This window comes from Eupeodes corollae, chromosome 2, assembly GCF_945859685.1.
Source record: "Eupeodes corollae chromosome 2, idEupCoro1.1, whole genome shotgun sequence".
Lineage (NCBI taxonomy): Eukaryota > Metazoa > Arthropoda > Insecta > Diptera > Syrphidae > Eupeodes > Eupeodes corollae.
Window position 1 is genome coordinate 116019360 of NC_079148.1, and position 18882 is coordinate 116038241.

Genomic DNA, 18882 nt, shown 5'->3' on the forward strand with positions numbered 1-18882 from the left:
TATGGCGCCTCATGCACGACAAAGACCCTAACCACACTTCATAGTTAGTGAAGTGTACCTTAGAGGTGAATAAAATCAACGTTTTGAAGTGGCCAGCACAATCACCCGATCTTAACCCGATCGAGCATTTGTGGAATGATGTTGAACATCAAATTGAGCAAAAAACAACCAATTTAATACAATTTTTGCAGAAGATTCAAAATGCTTGGTATTCAATTCCAGAGTCACGATGTGAGGCTTTGGTTGAAAGTTTGCCAAGAAGAATTGCTTCTGTACTCCAAAATAAAGGGTTCTCTACCAAATACTAAGAAAAAACTTTGAATTGATAACCGTAAGTAAAATTTTATTAAGAAACTGTAGAATGTGCTAAATTCGTGTCCAGGCGAAAAATTGATGTTTCTGCATTCAATACTTTTTTCTTCTTACAGATTTTAAACATATTTGATGAAGTACTATGAAAACATTGTGCTATGTATATGTAGTGTAAATAAAACATAACTAATTTCAATATAAGAAAACAAATTGAAAATGAAATGCTTTTTATTTTTTTTAACAAGTGTGCTAAATTCTTGTCCACCACTGCACATATTTAAAAAAAAACTTGTTTAATATTAAAATTACTTTCAATGTTGCCTGTTTTCTGTTGAAAACCGTCTTACCAAACATTTTGCAGTGTTTCTTAAAGATTAATTTGAGGCACTTGAAATTTAAAAACCAAAGAAGGTTTTTGAATATTTTATACCTACTACAAATATTTCAACTGAATATCGGAAAAGGGGATTATAGATTTTTAATTTCTCAAAAAAAACTTAATTTGTCAAAATTTGTATTTGAAAATCGTTAGAGCGTTTTTTTTTGTTAAGTAAATTTTGTATACATGCAATTTTACAGTTAAAGTTTAAAAATATTTTTAGTATGCAATTATTTAGAGCTTATTAATATACATTTTACATTTTGATTTTTACGTTTTGTAAAAAACTAACTTTTACGTTTTGTAAAAAACTAACTATCGAGATATTGAATTTCGAAAAAAATGTTCAATATTTGTTTTAAGAAATCCAAAATAAAAACAGTAACATGTTTGATCATCAAATATTATTGAGACATTTTAAGAGCTTATGCTGAAAATTATTGAAATCGGTTGATAAGCTCTTGGTAAAACTTAATAACAAAATAACGGTTCTATGAGGGTACCCTTCTGGAGCAAAAGACATTTTATTTTTATACTGAAAGAAAACAAGTCAAGAACAATTAGTAAGAGGGCTACTATAATTTCTAGTCTTAAAAAATAAATGAAAAAAAAATGTCTGACGCAAATCGTCATTGTATATATACATATATCTTATATATAAATATAAATATATAAATATAAATATATATACAATGAAATCGTCTCAAAACCTTCCAAATTTGAAGTCAATCGACTCAATGGTTTGGGCTATGTTTTTTTACGAATACAAAACTTGCGATATATATAGTGCCTATATGTTTCAAGTAAAAGAGCTACTTCATCAATTTAGATAGCCTCAAAAAGTTATGCTACTTGTTTTTTTTTAATACTAAAAATTAATATCTCAAAAATGTTCAGTGATACACTGATAATTTACCATCGCGTCTGTCGATTTGTCTAGCTTAAAACTTTAACAAAATGTTCATAGCAATATTTTGAATGAGATAGATACATAATTTGTAGTCAATATTTTTCTTTGTTCTCTTAAAACTTGAGTCAAAAACCATTTATTAACAGTTTTTTGTTGTTTTAGAGGTTTTCAGGATTTATTAAAATAGTTGTCAGTTGATTTTTTATTCAAAATCTATTCCTAAAAACGAAGTTTTTTGTCGAAAACTAATATCTACCAATTTGAGAAGCATTTCTTATGTAAACAAATATATAATAATAATGAGATCATTTTGAAGCCAAAAAAAAATGGGAATGAATTTCGAATGTAAATTATTCTGATTGAGAGGATAATGTTGGAAAGCAGGTTGGTAGACTAATAAGAATAAGAATACTCCTTATCAACTTTATTTTCATACTTTTTGAAATACATGCTTATTCTGATAAACTTGTTTAATGTTAAGATTACCTTCGATGTTTTACCTTTTTCTGTTAAAAACCATTTTCCAAACATTTTGCAGCATTTCTTAAAGATTAATTTGAGGCACCTAAAATTTAAAATCTAAAGGAGATTTTTTAAATATTTTATGATATATTTTAACTAAATATCGGAAAAAGGCTTAGAGATTTTTAACACCATCACGAAAAAAGAAACCATACAAAATTTAATAAAATGCACAACTGGGTCGTACGAACTTGGTCATGTATGCAAAGAGTTCGTTTAAAAATATTTCCTGGATTTTATAAGTTTGTTTTATTTCTCAAAAACCTTAATTTGTCAAAATTTGTATTTGAAAATCGTTAGAGCGTTTTTTTTTGTTAAGTTCATTTTGTATACACACAATTTTACAGTTAAAGTTTAAAATTTTTTTTAGTATGTAGTTATTTAGAGCTTATTAATATAAGTTTTACATTTTAGTTATGTAAAAAACCAAGAGACCATTTTCGAGAAATCAAATTTCGAAAAAAATGTGAAATATTTTTTTTTTAAATCCAGAATAAAAACTGTAACATTTTTTAGCAGTAAATATTATTGATACAGTATAAGAGCTTGTGGAGAAAATTATTGAAGTCGGTTGATTAGTTATTGAGAAAACTTAAAAACTAAATATTGCCAGGAACAAAACCTTGTCGAGCAGAGTTATTAAAAGATTTGTTCAACTAAGAATGTCTTAACTCTTGTTAAATTTTAACTTTAAAGTTTTCAAAGGTTTGTTTAGAAAAAAATAAAAGACGTGTAATATGGACAAGCATACATACATACACACAGAGTTGTTCAAAATAATAGAAAATTAGTTTGACAATGGAAACGATGTTTCGCCACATTCTCAGGAATTACTATGAAATAAAAACAAATCTTTTAGGGTCGCACTGCAGAAGAATAAATAAAATAAATATTTTGGAGAAATGTGCAAAATTACACTGTTTATTTAAAAAAAGATGCTGAGATGCTACCCACACTGATGACTTCCCATCGTGTCTTTCGATTTGTTTAGCTTTATACATTAACTAAATGTTTATAACAACATTTTGTAGATTAGATTAGATTAGATTTAATTCTTTTTTTCCATTTCGTTCAACCCTATTTTAACTTCTTAACGAATTTGTATGAGATAAATAATTTGTAGTCAATGTTTTTCTTTGTTCTCTTAAAACTTGATTCGAAAACAATTTTTTATACTTTGTTAAAAAATTAATTTTTTTTGTAAATCTGTATTTATATCAACGAGATTTTTAGTCGAAAACCAATTCCTACCAATTTTAGAAGCATTTCTTGAAAGTTTTTATTTCTTATATAAATAAATAAGGATAGGATTCTTAAAAAAAAATTAGCACAGAATTAAATCATTTTGAAGTTTTATAAAAAACGGACTGTCGAATTATTATACAAACATTTCTGAATATCGAACGCAATATTCTATAAGATAAAATTAGTTTGAAGCCAATATCTTCAATTGAATTGAAGCGATATTTGAGTCAGTTTGAGTTTTTTTTTTGTAAGAAAACTGTCCAATCGATTTTTCAACTTTTTATTTTTTAACATTTGAGGTGACAATTATTTTTTTAAATTTTTTCGATTTATAAAAAAACCGTTTACTGAAAATAAAAAATTTAATTCAAGTCGCTAACGATATTTTGGGTCAACCAAAATTGTTACTGTATGCATTATTATCTGTATAACAACATTTATTTTAAGTCTATATCTGGTTATTGCGATATGGACGACTTAAAAATGGCACGAACGCACAGACATCTTTTTAAAAAATATAAATTTTCAATTCGACAAATCGTACCGATAACAATAGCTTCGTTAAAATAAAATGTAGCTATTCGTTCGTATAATTTTCTAGAATGTTATTGTTTGATTTTCCTATTATTTTAAACAGCTGTGTACCTACATAGATAATATTTATATACATATTTTGAAAGGAAAAACTTAACATTCAAAATACAGTTCACATGAGTTAAAGGAAATTAAATTTGAGATTAAATAAATAAATAAATTAGGTGGCGCAACAGTCCATGAAGAACCAGGGCCTAGTGACTTACAACACTTAACCATTCCTGTGTGCAAATAATGTTGTCAGAAATGGAAGGGACCTACAGTTTATGTGCCGAATCCGAGCGGCTAATTTGAGAAAGCACTTTTAATGACATGAATTACTCTTGGAGGATTTGTCAATTCCTCGCAAGAGGCAGTACGTAACGGGTACTAAAAATTTGAGATTAGATCTATTATTATTGATGACTAAATAACTAGTTATAACTATAACTATAGGCTTTTAACTCAGTCTATTTTCAACCCTATTTTAACTCCTTAACGAACTATCATGAATATCTTGAAATTATTACTAACTTAGTTATACAAGGTATTTTAGGATAAAGAAATGTAATACAAGAAAAAATATAAACATTATAAACGCGCATTAAGGGGCATGGTATCCGTCCACTTATATAGAAGACTACTGATTTTTGTAGATTAATACAATTGAAAAGTAGTTGGATCTAATTCAACGAACGTTTTTGATATCAATTTATATTTAGAAATGAGGTATTAAAACAAAGCGTACAAAGCAGATATTTGTTATTAATTGAATATTGATCAAAATTGAATGGGTTCCAATTTATTGGGGTCCAAACATTTTACCAGTAAACCCATAAACGCACGTTCTACTTATTTAAATTCTATTCGGAATGGGAAACAAGGAAAAACATTTCATACAAATTTAAGAAATGTTCGCAAGCCTCCAAATTAAATAAAAATTTTTGAAAAATTTCAGAAATATTTGAAAAACATTTCGGAAATATTTTCTTTAGTCTTGAGATTAGCAAACATTTTAATAATGTTAATGTTTTTTCTTATCCCGAATGGAAAACTTTGTTTGTTTCCCAAGCATTTTTTAAATAAGTAGAAAGTGCGTTAGTGGTTAATAATATAAATTTAAAATGTAGCAAGAAATGAAGAGTGACGAGAATGTTATTGAAACAAATGTATGAAATAAAAAAACTTGCGGGATCCATTTGCCAAACATTTTTAAAATAAAATTTAAAAAACCAATTAATTTGCCTGAAATTTACGAAAATATAAATTGTGAAAAAAAGAGGTATGACAAAAAAGCATGATGGTAAAACACGCCACTATCAGTGCTTCATCAGTCCAATTGCACGCACACAATTAAATAAATAAATCCGATATGAAATGCAAATTTTAATCAATTTTTCGAAACAATCCTAAAATGAATTAGAAATTTTTACAAAAAAAATTAGTGTGCAAAGATAAAAGGGCGTTTCTTACATTTAATCATTTAATTGGACATTTTTTACTTCTTTTCTGTTTTAAGTGTGTTTCTAACCAAATCTGACTCTTTTTTTAATGTTCCAAAACTGACTAACAAGTACTTGTACAACTTAATTTATTTCCAGCTATTTTTATATCTTTTTTTTCTGAAAATGTATGTAAATGTTTCGCTTTATAATCCAACACAAAGATTATGTTGAAAAAGTAAGAAATAAGAAGTAGTGTTAGTTTAAATTTCTCTTATACATTTTATTATATTTAATGATCAAAATACGAATTATTAAACAAATATAGGAAACACCATACAATATCAACGACATATAAGTACACATACGCCACAGTGTACATAGTACAAGCATTATAAAAACTCCATATTTAAGCAGTAATTGCATGTTCATCGCTTACATCTAAAATATTTAATGCTTGTACAATTTTGTACGATCATTCATATCACACCACATTATGTAAAGTAAACTGTTTAAAGTTTGTTTTTGATTATGTCTATTGTTTAAGCGGCATGAAACATGATTATTTATGGTCTTGAACAAATAAAATAAAATCAGTATTTCAACATACAACTTTTCACCTCACAACCATTGATGGCATGTGGGTTTAGAGAGAGTAATCAACATTTTTAAATTTGTATATATAACATACAAATTTGGAAATATTAAGTTAAAGCTACTCGTAAGTTTGGAGATGATCATCCGTTTAAGTAAATCTTCCAGAAACGCAAATAAGTCAGTTTCGTACATAGTAACACTTTTCCTTAAATAAATATTCATTTTTGTTTATTCTTAAAAAAAACACTTATTCAGCCTTATCGGGAATTTCTTGGGAAATATTTTCCCTAGGAATGTTTCCCTTCCCGGGAGCAAGTTCCTACTATCGAGAATTCCACACGGAATACTTTTTCCTTGGGAACAAATTTGGCCAACATGGAAATAATAAATTTATTTTCGAACGAACATAGTTTTGGAATGATTTGACAGTCAGTTCTTAGTGAAAAAAAATTGTTCATCATTTCTTATTAATCGATGAAATACAAAGAGAACAACGAAGTTTTTGTTGTGTAAACGTTTTTGGAACTCGAGCTTTGCTTTAACTTCCTGCATTCTCATCACTTCCATTTCAAGGTTGTGCCTTGAGGTTTCATCCAACATCTTTTTCTGAAACTCATTCATTTTGTCATTGGACCTGTATGTTTTCTTGAAATGATTTTTTTGTGGTGTCGATTCATAGCCTCAACTGCCTCTTGAACCTTATTGCAGAGTTCTTTTTGGATTTCAATTTTTCGTTCCAAAGCAACTTTACAAGTTATGCCTTTTTGTGGCTTTTTTTGTAGAACGAGGAGTAAAGTTCTGTTTTCAATATTCAGCTGGGAGACCAAAAGTTAAAGCATCTGGGCATTCTTCCACCAATTCTTCTAAGGCACAAATTCGTATTATCGTTTCCTCCAACGCACTAAATTTGTACTCCTTGTTTGGGTCTCCACCGGTTGTTTTTTTGTCTTTTGTTTTCAGACATTTTCGTCCTCACGTACTTTTTTTATAAACCTTAACTATTTTTTTTTTGAGAAAAAAATCATGGTTATTAACTTCAGAAATAGATTTTGTTGGTGGGCCCAAACTGTAAAGTTCTTTTTCTACTTCTTTCCAAAATTTTGATACATCTTCCTTAGACCGATTTCTTGTGAAACCATTAGCAATATCTCGTTTTTTTTCCATTAAATTAATTAAAATGTGAACTTGGTGAGTATTTGTTCAATTCGAACTTAAAAACATAAATTTGTATTAATATTTTGTTGGGAATTGATACATTGTTTACTCCGCTTTCAATTCCGACACTTAAATAATGGGGAAATATTCAGAGAGAAAAACATAAGAATTTTCCATGAAAAAAAAGTTTCCGATTGGTATTTTTACATAGGAATCTTTTTCCCAATTTCGAAAAATTCCCGATACCAATTTTTCGAATATGGGAAAAAATCCATGGTAAAAGAAGTTCCCGATAACCCCAAATATTAAATTTGATGTCAAAAAATTAACTCAACAAATTTTGTATTGGAAAAATAACTTTTCTTTGATATATAAATGGATCTGTATTTATTTCAGTGAAGAATAATTCAATATTTTTGTTGTTAACTTTTATTAAAATATAAAATGTATAAACAAATATCAAGTCTAGTTATAAAACTTTTTTTTTATCATTCATATATAAAAACACAGCTTCATATAAAAATATTGAATATTATTTAATTTCATTCATTTTCCTGTTTTGTTCTTTTTGCATCCAAGTCTTGGACATCGTCATTATCTTGATCAATTGCACGTTTTGCAGCGGTCTTTTCATTTGACAAAGATGTTTCATCTTCAATTTGTTTTTTCTCTTCCACTTCCACAGATTTGACTTTAATTTCTTCTCCTTCATCTTTGATTGAATTTTCGTCTTCAGTTTCTTTCGTTTCTGTATTCATTTCTTCTTGTTGATCAACTTTTGGAGAATTTTTCTCCTCGAATTTCTTCATTTCCGATTTACCCAATTCAGCTTGACTAGCCGATGAAGTATCAGACTTCAACATCTCTCTTAGAAACATCGTTGCATAGACAGAAGCTGGCAAGCAAAAATCTAACACCAATGCTGTAAACTTTCCCTCATTCTCTGACTCTTCTTTGTTTTCACTTATTTGCCCATTTGCTGATTCTTCTATCTTTTCTTTTATTTTCTTCTCGAAATGTGATGGAATGACATCTTCTTGTGGTGAATTATAAGTCTTAAAGTACCAAGACATATTCTGTGGCTTGATCAGCAACTTTCTGTAAGCACCTGATAGTGAATAGGTTTTCACACCGTGCTTCAGTTTATCAGAATTTAAATCCTCTTCGGCGAGAATGTCTTCATACCATTGTTCTAATTCATTAGCAGGATAGGTTATATCATAGCCAGGAAGTGGAAGGACAACGTCGAATATTGTATACTTCCCACTTGAGATATCTTCCTCGGTTAGTGATTTTACTTTTTGTTTGAATGCTGAGTCTGCTTCTTTTGGATTTTCAACCTCATCGTCATCTTTGTCTGCGTCTTCTTCGGCAACAGGTAGTTCAGTTTCGATTTCAGCGGCTATTTCATCCAATTCATCCTGATTGCGATAAACCAAATCACCAACCATTAACTTCAGTCCGTGTTCCTTAATTCTCTTCGAGGCAATGCGGTTGAAGATTAAACTTTGATAGGCGTGTGTGTACAATAGGAGCATGTTTCTTGGAATCTAAATTTGAAGAAGGGTCAACAAATATAGATCGGACTTGAATTTGTTATTTTTTTAAAGTTACCTTTCGCAGGGCATTGGCGTAATCGCTCTCCCCATATTCAGACAACCCATTCAAGAGTTTCTTCTCAATGAATCTATCATTGTAGAACATGTCAGCTGCAGCTTTGGAGTCTCTATCCTTCCACCAAGTTTCACGGATCTTCCGCATGAACGGAATATCGTTATCACGAGGTTTCAGAATTAATTCACACGCCTGTAAATGAAATCAATGGTGTTATTAGAGAATATCGTTTTCTTTTATTATTTTTTCGTACCGTTTTGTAGTCACTTTTTAATAAAGCAATGCCAATTTGATAAGTTGGAATTTCAGCATTGTTTCCAAACCGCTGAAGGCCGTAGTAGTTTATGAAACCAAATTCCCTGACACTTTGCAATATTTTGTCGATCTCCTCTCGATCTCCATCAATATGACGAAGTGCTATACGAAACCTTTAAAAATAATGTTTTGATTTAAATTCATGTTCAATAGACTCAAGGCTTTATAAAATAAGGTACAACAAATAGAAACGCATCGATTGAAAATTGAAGAAAGTTACAATTAATTGGTTTTTAATTAAAATAAAGGATCAAACCTGTTTCCTTTGAGCTCTCCCAGCTTCACGACTTTATCGTGAAACGTGAAGTTTCCGACCTTAACCGACGACAAACGTTTAACAGCCGAAACAATTTGACTAGGTTGTCTCTTTTTAATGCAGAATTTTTGAGTCGTCTTGCCACGTTTGTCCTTCGTGCCACAGTAATTCACTTGCGATGGTTTTAAACTGCAACAATGAACAACTGATTAAAATATAAAACAAAATATAAACCAAATAAAATACAAACCTAAGTGAATTGGCTAAGATCACAGCTACTTCGGATGTGTCCATGTTTTCCTTGTACATTAGAAAATGAACAAATTCTCCAGGAAACAGCCATTTGTTCCTACTTCCTCCTTCTATAAAAAATCAAATGAAATAATGTAAAGCTGTTATTTTTATTCATTAAGGATCATACTTCGATTTGACTGGCTTATTTTGATGAACTTTAAGTCTCCATCTTTTGCCACTGTACAACTATTGCATTCTGTTTCATATAATTTCTTCACCACTTTATGAATTGTTGTCCTCTTGTCCTTATCCAATTCGGTGACTTCAATTTCCAATGGTTCAGTTCGTGTGCCTTTAGCAATTTCATCAATTTGCTTCCATAGATCATCAGTGACAACATCAGAGATTTCGTTTTTGCATTTTTCAAGTTCTTCGGTGGAAATGCCTAAATTATCAAGAGTATTTTTTTAAAATGCTTTTCTAAATATTCCAAATTCATACCATAATCAGGATCTTCTGCTTTTGGAATTGTATAATCATTCAAATTGGCAATAGTTCCATCTAAATCGATTTCGTTCACATGAAAGTCAGAGAATCTAGCTTTGAGAACTCCAGTGAATCCTTTGCCAGCGGTAATGAATTCTGTTATACCAACCTGGTTTTCTTTAAGGGATACTTTTTGAACATAATCTGATCTAAGGAATGTTTTAAGTTAAGTTCAATTAATAGAAAATAGTAGTTTTGACAAACCTTCCCGAAGCACCATTGTTTGAACCATAGGAATTCCTTGGTTTTGAAAAATGATTTCCTCCTCTGGAATCTCTTTGATTATGGCCTCTATAGCCTCCTCTATTATTTCCACGATTGTTTCCTCTATGATTGTGGCCCCCACGTTTAAAATTATGTGAATTTCTTCCCATTTTCTTGGCTAAGAAAAATTTATTATTTTTAAAGAAGAAGAAATAGGCCTATGGAGAAGCTGGAGAAAATGAAATGACGTTTCGTTAATGTTTACAAAAATAACACATGCGGTTTTTGCTATTATTGTGAACAGGTCAAATTAATTTGCCGGTTTTGAGTTAATTGTGATTGATACTCAATGGGCACATTCAGATCCAAAATGCTGAGCTTATGACTATTGCTTCTTTTGGCCAAATGTGCCTTCAGAATCGATATTTATTATGGCAGTCCGAGCAACTTATAGGCGGGGTTGAGAAGATTTTGTACGATTTCGTGTAGGTCCTTATGGCTTTAGCAGAAAAGGTCAATTCATAATTCCAGATTCGTACCAAAATCACACTCATCCAGAGCGATCACTGAAGCTGTTATGATGGGTTGCAATTTCTCCATGACTATCTCTTTGGCTTCTATCTTTGAGGACTCGCCTGGCTTGTCCAAAGCACTGAGGATTTTCTTGTTGTTGGCAGGCTGTTCATCAAAGGGCGATAGATCACTGTTGTGGTTTTATTCACTGGAACACCGATTCCCACATTGTGGAATGTTTTGGCGCATATTTTTCTAGCTGCTGCGACTAAGCCTCCACCAGAAATTTTCTTTCATACTTATTCTCCTCCTAAAATTAACTTATCGCCTTTCTAGTATATCCCCATATTCCTTGTGATTGAACGCAGTTACCGGAAAGTCTTTGTTCAGGTAGCAAGCGAAAGCGTCGAACATATTTGTGGCAACGAGTTCGAAGACGCATCCCTTGGAATCGTCATTAAGAACTATGAGCAAAACTTTCTCGTCCTTGGAGTCGTCACAATAGTAGCCATTCTGGTTCCTCGCTTAACAAAGATCGTTTGAAACTCTGGATCAAAAAGAACCAGCAGTGTCGTAAATAGTCACCGGGGCTTTTATTCTCGACGTGGCCAAATTTTCCACCAATTTTTTCTGTTAGCACGCAGCTCCCCCAAAGATACCTTTTTTGTTTTTCTTTTCTCTTCTATAGTCTGTAAATAAAAAAACAAAAAGGAATATTCCATATTTTGTAAGGAAATTGTAAATGAAATATTTGTTTTGACAGCAGCCATCAGCTGGTTTGTTTACATTAATTTGAGCGCTGAGTGTTTCGAAATGTTTGTTTGCTTAGTCAAATTTGAATTGCTAGTAATTTTCGAGAGGTTTTATATAAAACTTGTGGGTTACCAAAATGTATGGGAAAACTTGAGTTTTCGATGTAGGTTTTCGGCTAAAACCTATAATTACGGAAAAACCGGTTTTTGGGCTTTGGTGTGAAAAGCCTATTAGGGCTTGATTGTTAACAGTTGCTACTCCGTAAGTTACAAATCCATAATATGACAAGGAATCTTTCTTGACAAAAAGATAATGTGGCATACAAGTTAAAACAACAACAGCAGCTTCAACAGAGCAAACAGCTCGCTGGACGCTGACCAGAAAATATTTTTGAAACACATTGACGCAGCACTGCCAACTTAAAATGAACCGGGTGCCATTGCATATTGTAGGGAAAAATCTGTCAAAAAATCAACAGCAACATCAACTTTAGGAATTAGGTCTTACTTCGCTAGTAACAGTGACAGCAAAAGCTGTTCTAATCTGTACTGAATAATTGAATTTTAAACAATGGCCTTCACTGTTGTCATTGCTGTTTTAATTATTTTCGTGGATATAATTCATGAAGTGAATGTGTCTGTTTTCTTAAAAAAATTGTCTTGATTATTATGAAAGCTGTTTGTTTTACTGTGTTCCAAATTATAAGAAAATTGTATATTTTATATGGGGTCAGTAATAACTATTATTGAAAAAAAATTTTTTTTTGAGAATTTTTTAAATGGACATTTTACTGTGTTTACCTTTGATTGGAAATATAAATAATATATTGATCAATCGGAAAATACAAAAAGAATTTTCTTGAGATAACTATAGACTAAAATTTAAATGGTTGGTTTAAATGATGAAAACCGGTGAAAGCTATAATTGTCTCCCTAACTACTACTGAATTCTTTCATTTGAAAATAAAGCTGAATGCGTTCAATGAAAAAAAAAAATGACAGCTGAATTTTGACATTCATATCTCTTCTTGAAAACCAAACAAAAACATAAATTTCCGAAAATATTTATATTTTTCATTCTGGATAAAAAAACATCAAAACCAATGGTTTATATTCATTTTCCTTCCCAACTAACTGAAGAGGAACATATGCTTCAGGCTAAATATCAAAAACTAAAAAAGAAAGTAAGTCTCAATAAAAAAAGCAAACAAATAGTCCTTTCTTTAACAATCTCTCGAATGAACGTCTTAAATATTTTTAGAAAAAAGCCTTACATGCCCTCAAAGCACCCAAGCAGGAACCCGAAAAGCCACCATCATTAAAACGTCCCACAGATGCTCGAGATGCCCGTGAAGTTGCTAGAAAACTCATCAAAAGCGGAGCTATTCCGGCAATTCAAAAGCAACAAACTAAACAAGACCAAACCTCGTTCAAACGACCCAAGGGTCAGGAAAGGAAACGTGTCATCCCAGAGGCAAGTGTTTCTGCGTATCAACCGTTTTCATCGACTCAAAACGATGTGGCACAAGAAAATATAAGTGAGATCATCAAAGAGGAACCAAGAATGCAAGATCTATATCAGAAGTTTGCAACCGAAAGAGATCGCGAAGAACGCGGACTCAACGAGAAGGGTTTGGATCCGGCAACTAGCGACAAGCCACGCGCTGGACATACAATTTTTGTTTCTGGCAACAAAGTTACAGAAGAGTTCTTGAAGAAGAACTTCACTGAGTTCGGAACAATTGTAAATGTTTCAATGGAAATTGAAAAAGGGTTTGTGATTTTTGAATGTTTTAAAATTGAGGCGATTTTTAAATACCGAATCTATTTCAGACGTGGATTTGTGACGTTTTCGAAACCTGAATCGGCTGATCGAGCTATTGTGGAAATGCACAGCAAGAGTATAGGGGGGATTAGCTTACAAGTGCAACTTGCTAGACGCCAACCCCAAATCGAACCAATCAATGATGCTTCCTCGTCAGCTGTTTGGTCAACAATTGGTGAGTTTCCTAAATCCCTCAACCATTTTCAAATCTCCATTATTATATTTTTCTTTTCTGCTTTTTTTTCAGCTGCCAGCAAGTCCCAAAAAGGTAGCCACAAGGATCGCCGTGAAATGGTCATATACAATGAAGACCTGTTTCAATAATGAAATTCAAAATTGTTGTCTTGAAAAAAATAAAAGAAATACATTCAAAATAAACGACTCTAATAATAATAAAGGTATTTATTTATTTTTCTTTCGATTCCAATTTTTTTTTTGATTTTATTTTTATAAATTAATTTTATTTATTTTTAAGCTAACGTATCTAGGTTTTTTTAAAACAACATAACAGTATACATATTTTTAATATTTTGCCCTTGTTTATTGTTTTTTTTTTATTTAATTTAATAATTGCTAAAATATTCTTTTAATTAAACAAACAAAAATCGTACAATGATCTGAAATATAAATTAAACTTTTTGTTTTTGTTCGTAATAATTATTTATTTATGGTTTTATGTAATTTATGTTTTTTGTTGTTTTTGTAGTTCGTAGCAAAAATAACAGAGAAAACAAAAATTAAATCAAAAAACATCTTCTTACCCTAGAAAATATAGAAAGAAGATGTTTTTGTTGTAATGTTGATAATTATTATTATTGTATTACGCATTCGGAGGATGCGAGATTATTTATTGATCAAATAAATTGAGAAAATAAGTTAACAAATGCAGTAAAGAAGGCTAAGTGGTGATCGAGAAGAGACTGCCTCATTCATAAAAACCTACGACAGTCTGCCGTCGTTTCCTGGCGGATTGAAGTAGTCCCAATGATGGTGGTGTATATTTCTGCCTGTCAATAGGTAAATCACGAAGCTTAAAGCCATGACTACCAGAAGCACTACTGCTGTGGATATGTTCCTTGGTTGCACCTGGTCTTTGTTATTGTCGTTGTTGGGACGCAAAGCGTTTGTCAGCTGAGTTATGATGTTGACGAGTGGTAGACTGCAGGCTGAGATGAATTGACGTCCTGCCTGGGCCACACTTTGGGGAGGTTGTTCTGGACGGATGCTTCGGCTGCGGCGGCGCTGATGTTCCTCCTCGGATGAAGAGTCACGTCTGCGAAGGTGACGTCGTCGGCGATAGACTGGTGGAGGACCGGCAGCTAATTCGCCATCATCACCTGCATGCAGATGGTTGTAGAATCCGATTGGAGGAATTGTCTGCAAATGGTAGTCTGTTACATGGACACTTCGAGGAGATTCGTCTTGATCGCGTTGAAGTTGCAAGAAGTGGGCAGCTGATGGAGGAGGTGGTCGAACAGGAGGAATTTCAGGCTCTCTGGATGGCAAAGGAGGTGGTGGGATGGAGTCTGTTTCGGTTTGTGTTCTGGCTTCGGCAATGGTCTGGGTGGAAGCTTGAGCGTGTTCCCGTTCGGTACTGCGCACCCTCTCAACGATGTCCTCGATAAATCCGGGCGGTAGTTCGATATTCTTAACCACCAAGTTTCCTGATCGACACTCTAGTTCCTCGGCTTGAATTTGAGCACCATGCAAGTGTGACACCATTATCTGGCCAGCCTGGAGGGCATGCACTCTAAGACGTTCTACCTCGAGGTCAGCTATCGACAAGTGGCTGGGCATAACTCCGGTAAATGGAATTGGCGCAGGTTGTTCAGCGACTGAGAGTGATTCGGTGTGGTCGGCTGTGGATCGTTTTCTTGGCGGAGCCGTTGGAGGTGGACTGAGTGTCTTTTCTCTTTCTTGTGATTCTTCTTTTGGAGGTGTCGTTAGGAGAAGTTTCTTGACTTGTGAAACTAATACTTCTTGTTCTACTTGGGGCGGTTGTTGAGTACTTGACGGAGATGGTAGTGGTGTAGTTTCTTTTTCTTCACTTACTTCAGACTTGAGTTCGTAAGAATCTTCTGACTTAAGTCTTTCGTTTTGGTCCTCGTCGTAACTCTCGTGCTCTTCGGACTGAGAATCTGGGCGTAGTCTTTGATCGATTGCAATCTCTTCTAAAATTCTCTTCCTTTCCTCTTCTTCCTCCTCCTCTCGTATTCTTCTTTCTAATTCCTTTTCTTTTTCTGCGTGTCGCAGTAAAGCTTCTTCCAAATATCTTTGTTCCTCCTCCAGCTCTCTTAACAGTCTCTCATCGGCTTCTACCTCTTCTTGAAGTCTTCGATTGGCTTCCTCTTCTTCTTCCTCTTGTAGACGTTTTTGTTTCTCTTCCTCTTCACGTAGTCTTCGTTCGGCCTCGAATGCAATGTCTTGTTCCCGTTGACGTTCCATTTCAAGTTCACGCTCTTCTTCTTCCTGATGCTGACTTTCAACATCACTGCTTCGAGTGTAAGATTGGACTTCCTCATCGACCCTTGCATTTTCCTCTTCGGATGCAGCCCGTGAACTTTGCTTCTCTTCCTCCTTGTAACGACTTTCTTCATCGGATTTGCTGTGTGAGCCATCGTAAAGACCTTCTCGTCGGAGAATTTCCTCTTCCAAATCTAAATCATCGATAGGTTGAACCGTTAGTGAGGCCTCAATCACTGTCTGGCCATTTGCATTGGGAACAGGCGTTGGAATACGCTTTTCTATGAGAATGGCAGAAGGTGTCTGTGGTCTACTAAGCGACTTTGCTTGCGATGATGCTCTAGATCTTTCCGAAGCACTTCTCTGACTCGCCTCCCTGAATCTTTGAATGCCCCTGGCTAAAATCTCTTCGTCGATTTGTTTAGAACGTTCTAACTCAGCTTCTTCTTCCTCTTTGAGTATTTCGTCAAGAGTCTTTGTTCTTCTCGGTTCTATGATTTTCATATCTTCAGTGATTTCAAATTCTTCACATACAAAATCATCGGGCAGTGGATCGGTTTGGGTAGAAACTTCTACCTCTACATTTTCTTGTTGTTGTTGATTGTAATCATCGCTGCTTTGTTCGTGTAATTCATGATAAGCGATTCTCTCACCGCCACCATCACGATCATCTCGATCGTCTCGACTTTCGATATCGTCATTGTCATCCCCGCCATTCCTATCCCTATATAAGTGTCTCTTCTCTCGAGGAGGACGAGGTGGCGGCGGCAATGGTCGGTATTTCATTTTATTTATAATATCACCCGATTGAAGATTTCTTGGAGATTCTGGTCGTTCATCGAGGTCGGGTTCTTCATAATCGGTAAAATCTTGACTTCCATAATCCCTAATAAATTATACAAATTTCAAGAGAATTCAAATCAGAAAATTATGAATAATGAACTTGAATTGTAAAAGGAATGGTGCAAAATTTGGTAGTACAGTGCAAACCATGCCACTCGATGAAAAACTGCAAACAAAAAAGATTTTGGGACAAAAACAAAATAAAAACAAATAAAAATGCGTGAAATTGAATGAAATACTCAGCTGCCTTTTTTCCAACACCAAATAAAAAATATCACTTTTTTGAAAGTCCATTTAAAAAAAAAATAAAGATACTCGTGTCTCAAAAAATGGAAAGATCTTCTTTATGTTGGCAATATATTTTTTATGCATTTACAAGTTGGATGAATTTTTGGAATTTTATCGTTTGGTCAACATTCAAGTCTTTTAATGAATCTAACGGTACTTTAATGTTATTAGTCTTTACGCCCGTAGATGCAATCCCAAACCTTTGGTTCGGCAGCCAACAATTTTAACCATAGGATTCCGGAGAACAGAAAACCAATTTGTAAGGTCTTAGATCATTTAAACGGATTTCTAGTTAGGAGTGGCTTATTGTTCTTTTGATAAGTGCACCATTGAACCATATGTCCTAGTCAATTGAAAATAAGATGTGGTTCTGGCATTCCTTTATTTAAGAGTGGGCTTGAAAATAACTAAGGAATAGTTATGTTATTGCTCCGCTTTCTCGGTGCATTGTAGAGAAGGTTAATAATCATAAAAACTGTAAGTGAAGCCAATGGTCAGTTTCAGGCGACACAAGGGACTTGAAAGTAAGGCAAGTTTCAAGCATCTGATTGCCCAGCTGCCAATAAATTGCCTTCCAATTAAGTCAACTTTACTTGACTGGAAAGTTAGTCAAGAAAAATCTCCCTAACTATCAAGTCAAGTCAACTTATGTCAGAATGTTTTTTTTAATTAACTGAAAGTTGAACTTTATTCCTCTACGATTTATTTATTTTTCGCACAATTTCATTTAATATTTTGTGTAAAAGGGTTTCTCGTCAAAGTGGAAAAGAAATAAGTAATATTTCTTTACAATATGAAATTCAAATTGAGATGGACTTGTAGTTTGCCTGAGGACTGTTTTGTAGACAATAATGTTTTTAGTAGTTTTTGTACCGTAAATTGAAGGTAGAAGTTAGGGAAGTAGAGTTCTGAGTTTGAAGTTTTTGACACTTAAAAAACTAACTAGTTGACTTGGTCTAAATGTACGTTCAAAGAATGCAGTTGACTGCAAATGAAGTCCCTTATGTTGTCTGAACCTGCCCAATGATTTCAAATAAAATGCGAAAGTTCAGGCTATATAAGAGATTTAAAGGTAAGGCAAGTTTCTAGAATCTGATTGGCCAGAGCTTCCAATGAAGGCAGCTTTATTGGAAAGTTGACTGGAAAGTTTAAAAATTAAGTCAATTCCACTTATGTCAAAAACAGCTAATAAGAAATGTTCATTTAACTTAAAGCTAAACTTTATTTACTTTCTGCACAATTCTAATTATTGAAGTCTTATGAAAAAGGGTTCCTTGTCAAATTGGAGAGGGAGGAAGTAATATTTTTTTAAAAGACAAAATACAGGTCGAGATGGAACTTAAGCTTGCCTGGGGAATGTTTTGTAGACAATTATGTTTTTGGTAGTTCCTGCAATGTGAACTTAAGGCAGAGTTCAGTGAACTAAAGTTCCCTGTTTGAACTTTATGACACTTGACAAAACTTTCTTGAATAACTTTCTAGTCAACTTTTAATTAAAGTTGCTTTAATTGGAAGGTAATTTTTTGTATGCTGGCCAATTAGAGGCTAGAAACTTGCTTTACTTTCAAGTCCCTTATGGCGTCTGAACCTGCCCAATGTCTTAGGTGTGTTTCCAAGTTTCGAAAAAATGTCAAATTAGGCAAAATGAACCCATGAAAAATATAAAAAAGACATTTCTTAAAAGAGTAAATAAGAAGTTTAAAAACTGCGTAGAGCATTCGGGCCATACAAATATGAGAAAAAAGCCTACTAGGCAACGGCCTAGTCACTGATAAAGCTTCGGTTCCCATCGATCTCCGAAATAAAGCATCAGTGAGCTTGTTAGTAGACAGATGGGGACCTTCTCGAAACCTACCTCGTGCTGTTGTCATGTGTTCTTTTTGTCTGTTGATCT

The 18882-nt window shown here is 33.1% G+C and overlaps 3 protein-coding genes across 8 annotated transcripts in view; 1 reads left to right on the forward strand and 2 right to left on the reverse strand.

Moving 5' to 3' along the window:
- Positions 1-7538: 7538 nt before the first annotated feature.
- LOC129947948 (pseudouridylate synthase 7 homolog) lies at positions 7539-10541 on the reverse strand. The gene is made up of 8 exons (XM_056058723.1): positions 10305-10541; positions 10056-10249; positions 9742-9999; positions 9571-9682; positions 9321-9509; positions 9003-9177; positions 8750-8941; positions 7539-8685 (listed from the first exon to the last, which is right to left on the reverse strand). The coding sequence occupies exons 1-8, from the start codon at positions 10472-10474 to the stop codon at positions 7678-7680; spliced, it is 2298 nt and encodes a 765-aa protein (XP_055914698.1). The 5' UTR covers positions 10475-10541; the 3' UTR covers positions 7539-7677.
- Positions 10542-12592: 2051 nt separating this feature from the next.
- LOC129945465 (negative elongation factor E) lies at positions 12593-13795 on the forward strand. Its single transcript, XM_056055237.1, has 4 exons — positions 12593-12753; positions 12831-13342; positions 13403-13569; positions 13642-13795. The coding sequence occupies exons 1-4, from the start codon at positions 12673-12675 to the stop codon at positions 13716-13718; spliced, it is 837 nt and encodes a 278-aa protein (XP_055911212.1). The 5' UTR covers positions 12593-12672; the 3' UTR covers positions 13719-13795.
- LOC129945464 (titin homolog) overlaps positions 13777-18882 on the reverse strand; it is a 61496-nt gene continuing 56390 nt past the window's right edge. For all 6 annotated transcript variants that reach the window (XM_056055233.1, XM_056055234.1, XM_056055232.1 and 3 more), the window contains one exon: positions 13777-16743. In XM_056055233.1, the coding sequence (XP_055911208.1) occupies positions 14334-16743 (2410 nt within the window). In that variant the 3' untranslated portion in view covers positions 13777-14333. The remainder of the gene's footprint in view (positions 16744-18882) is intronic.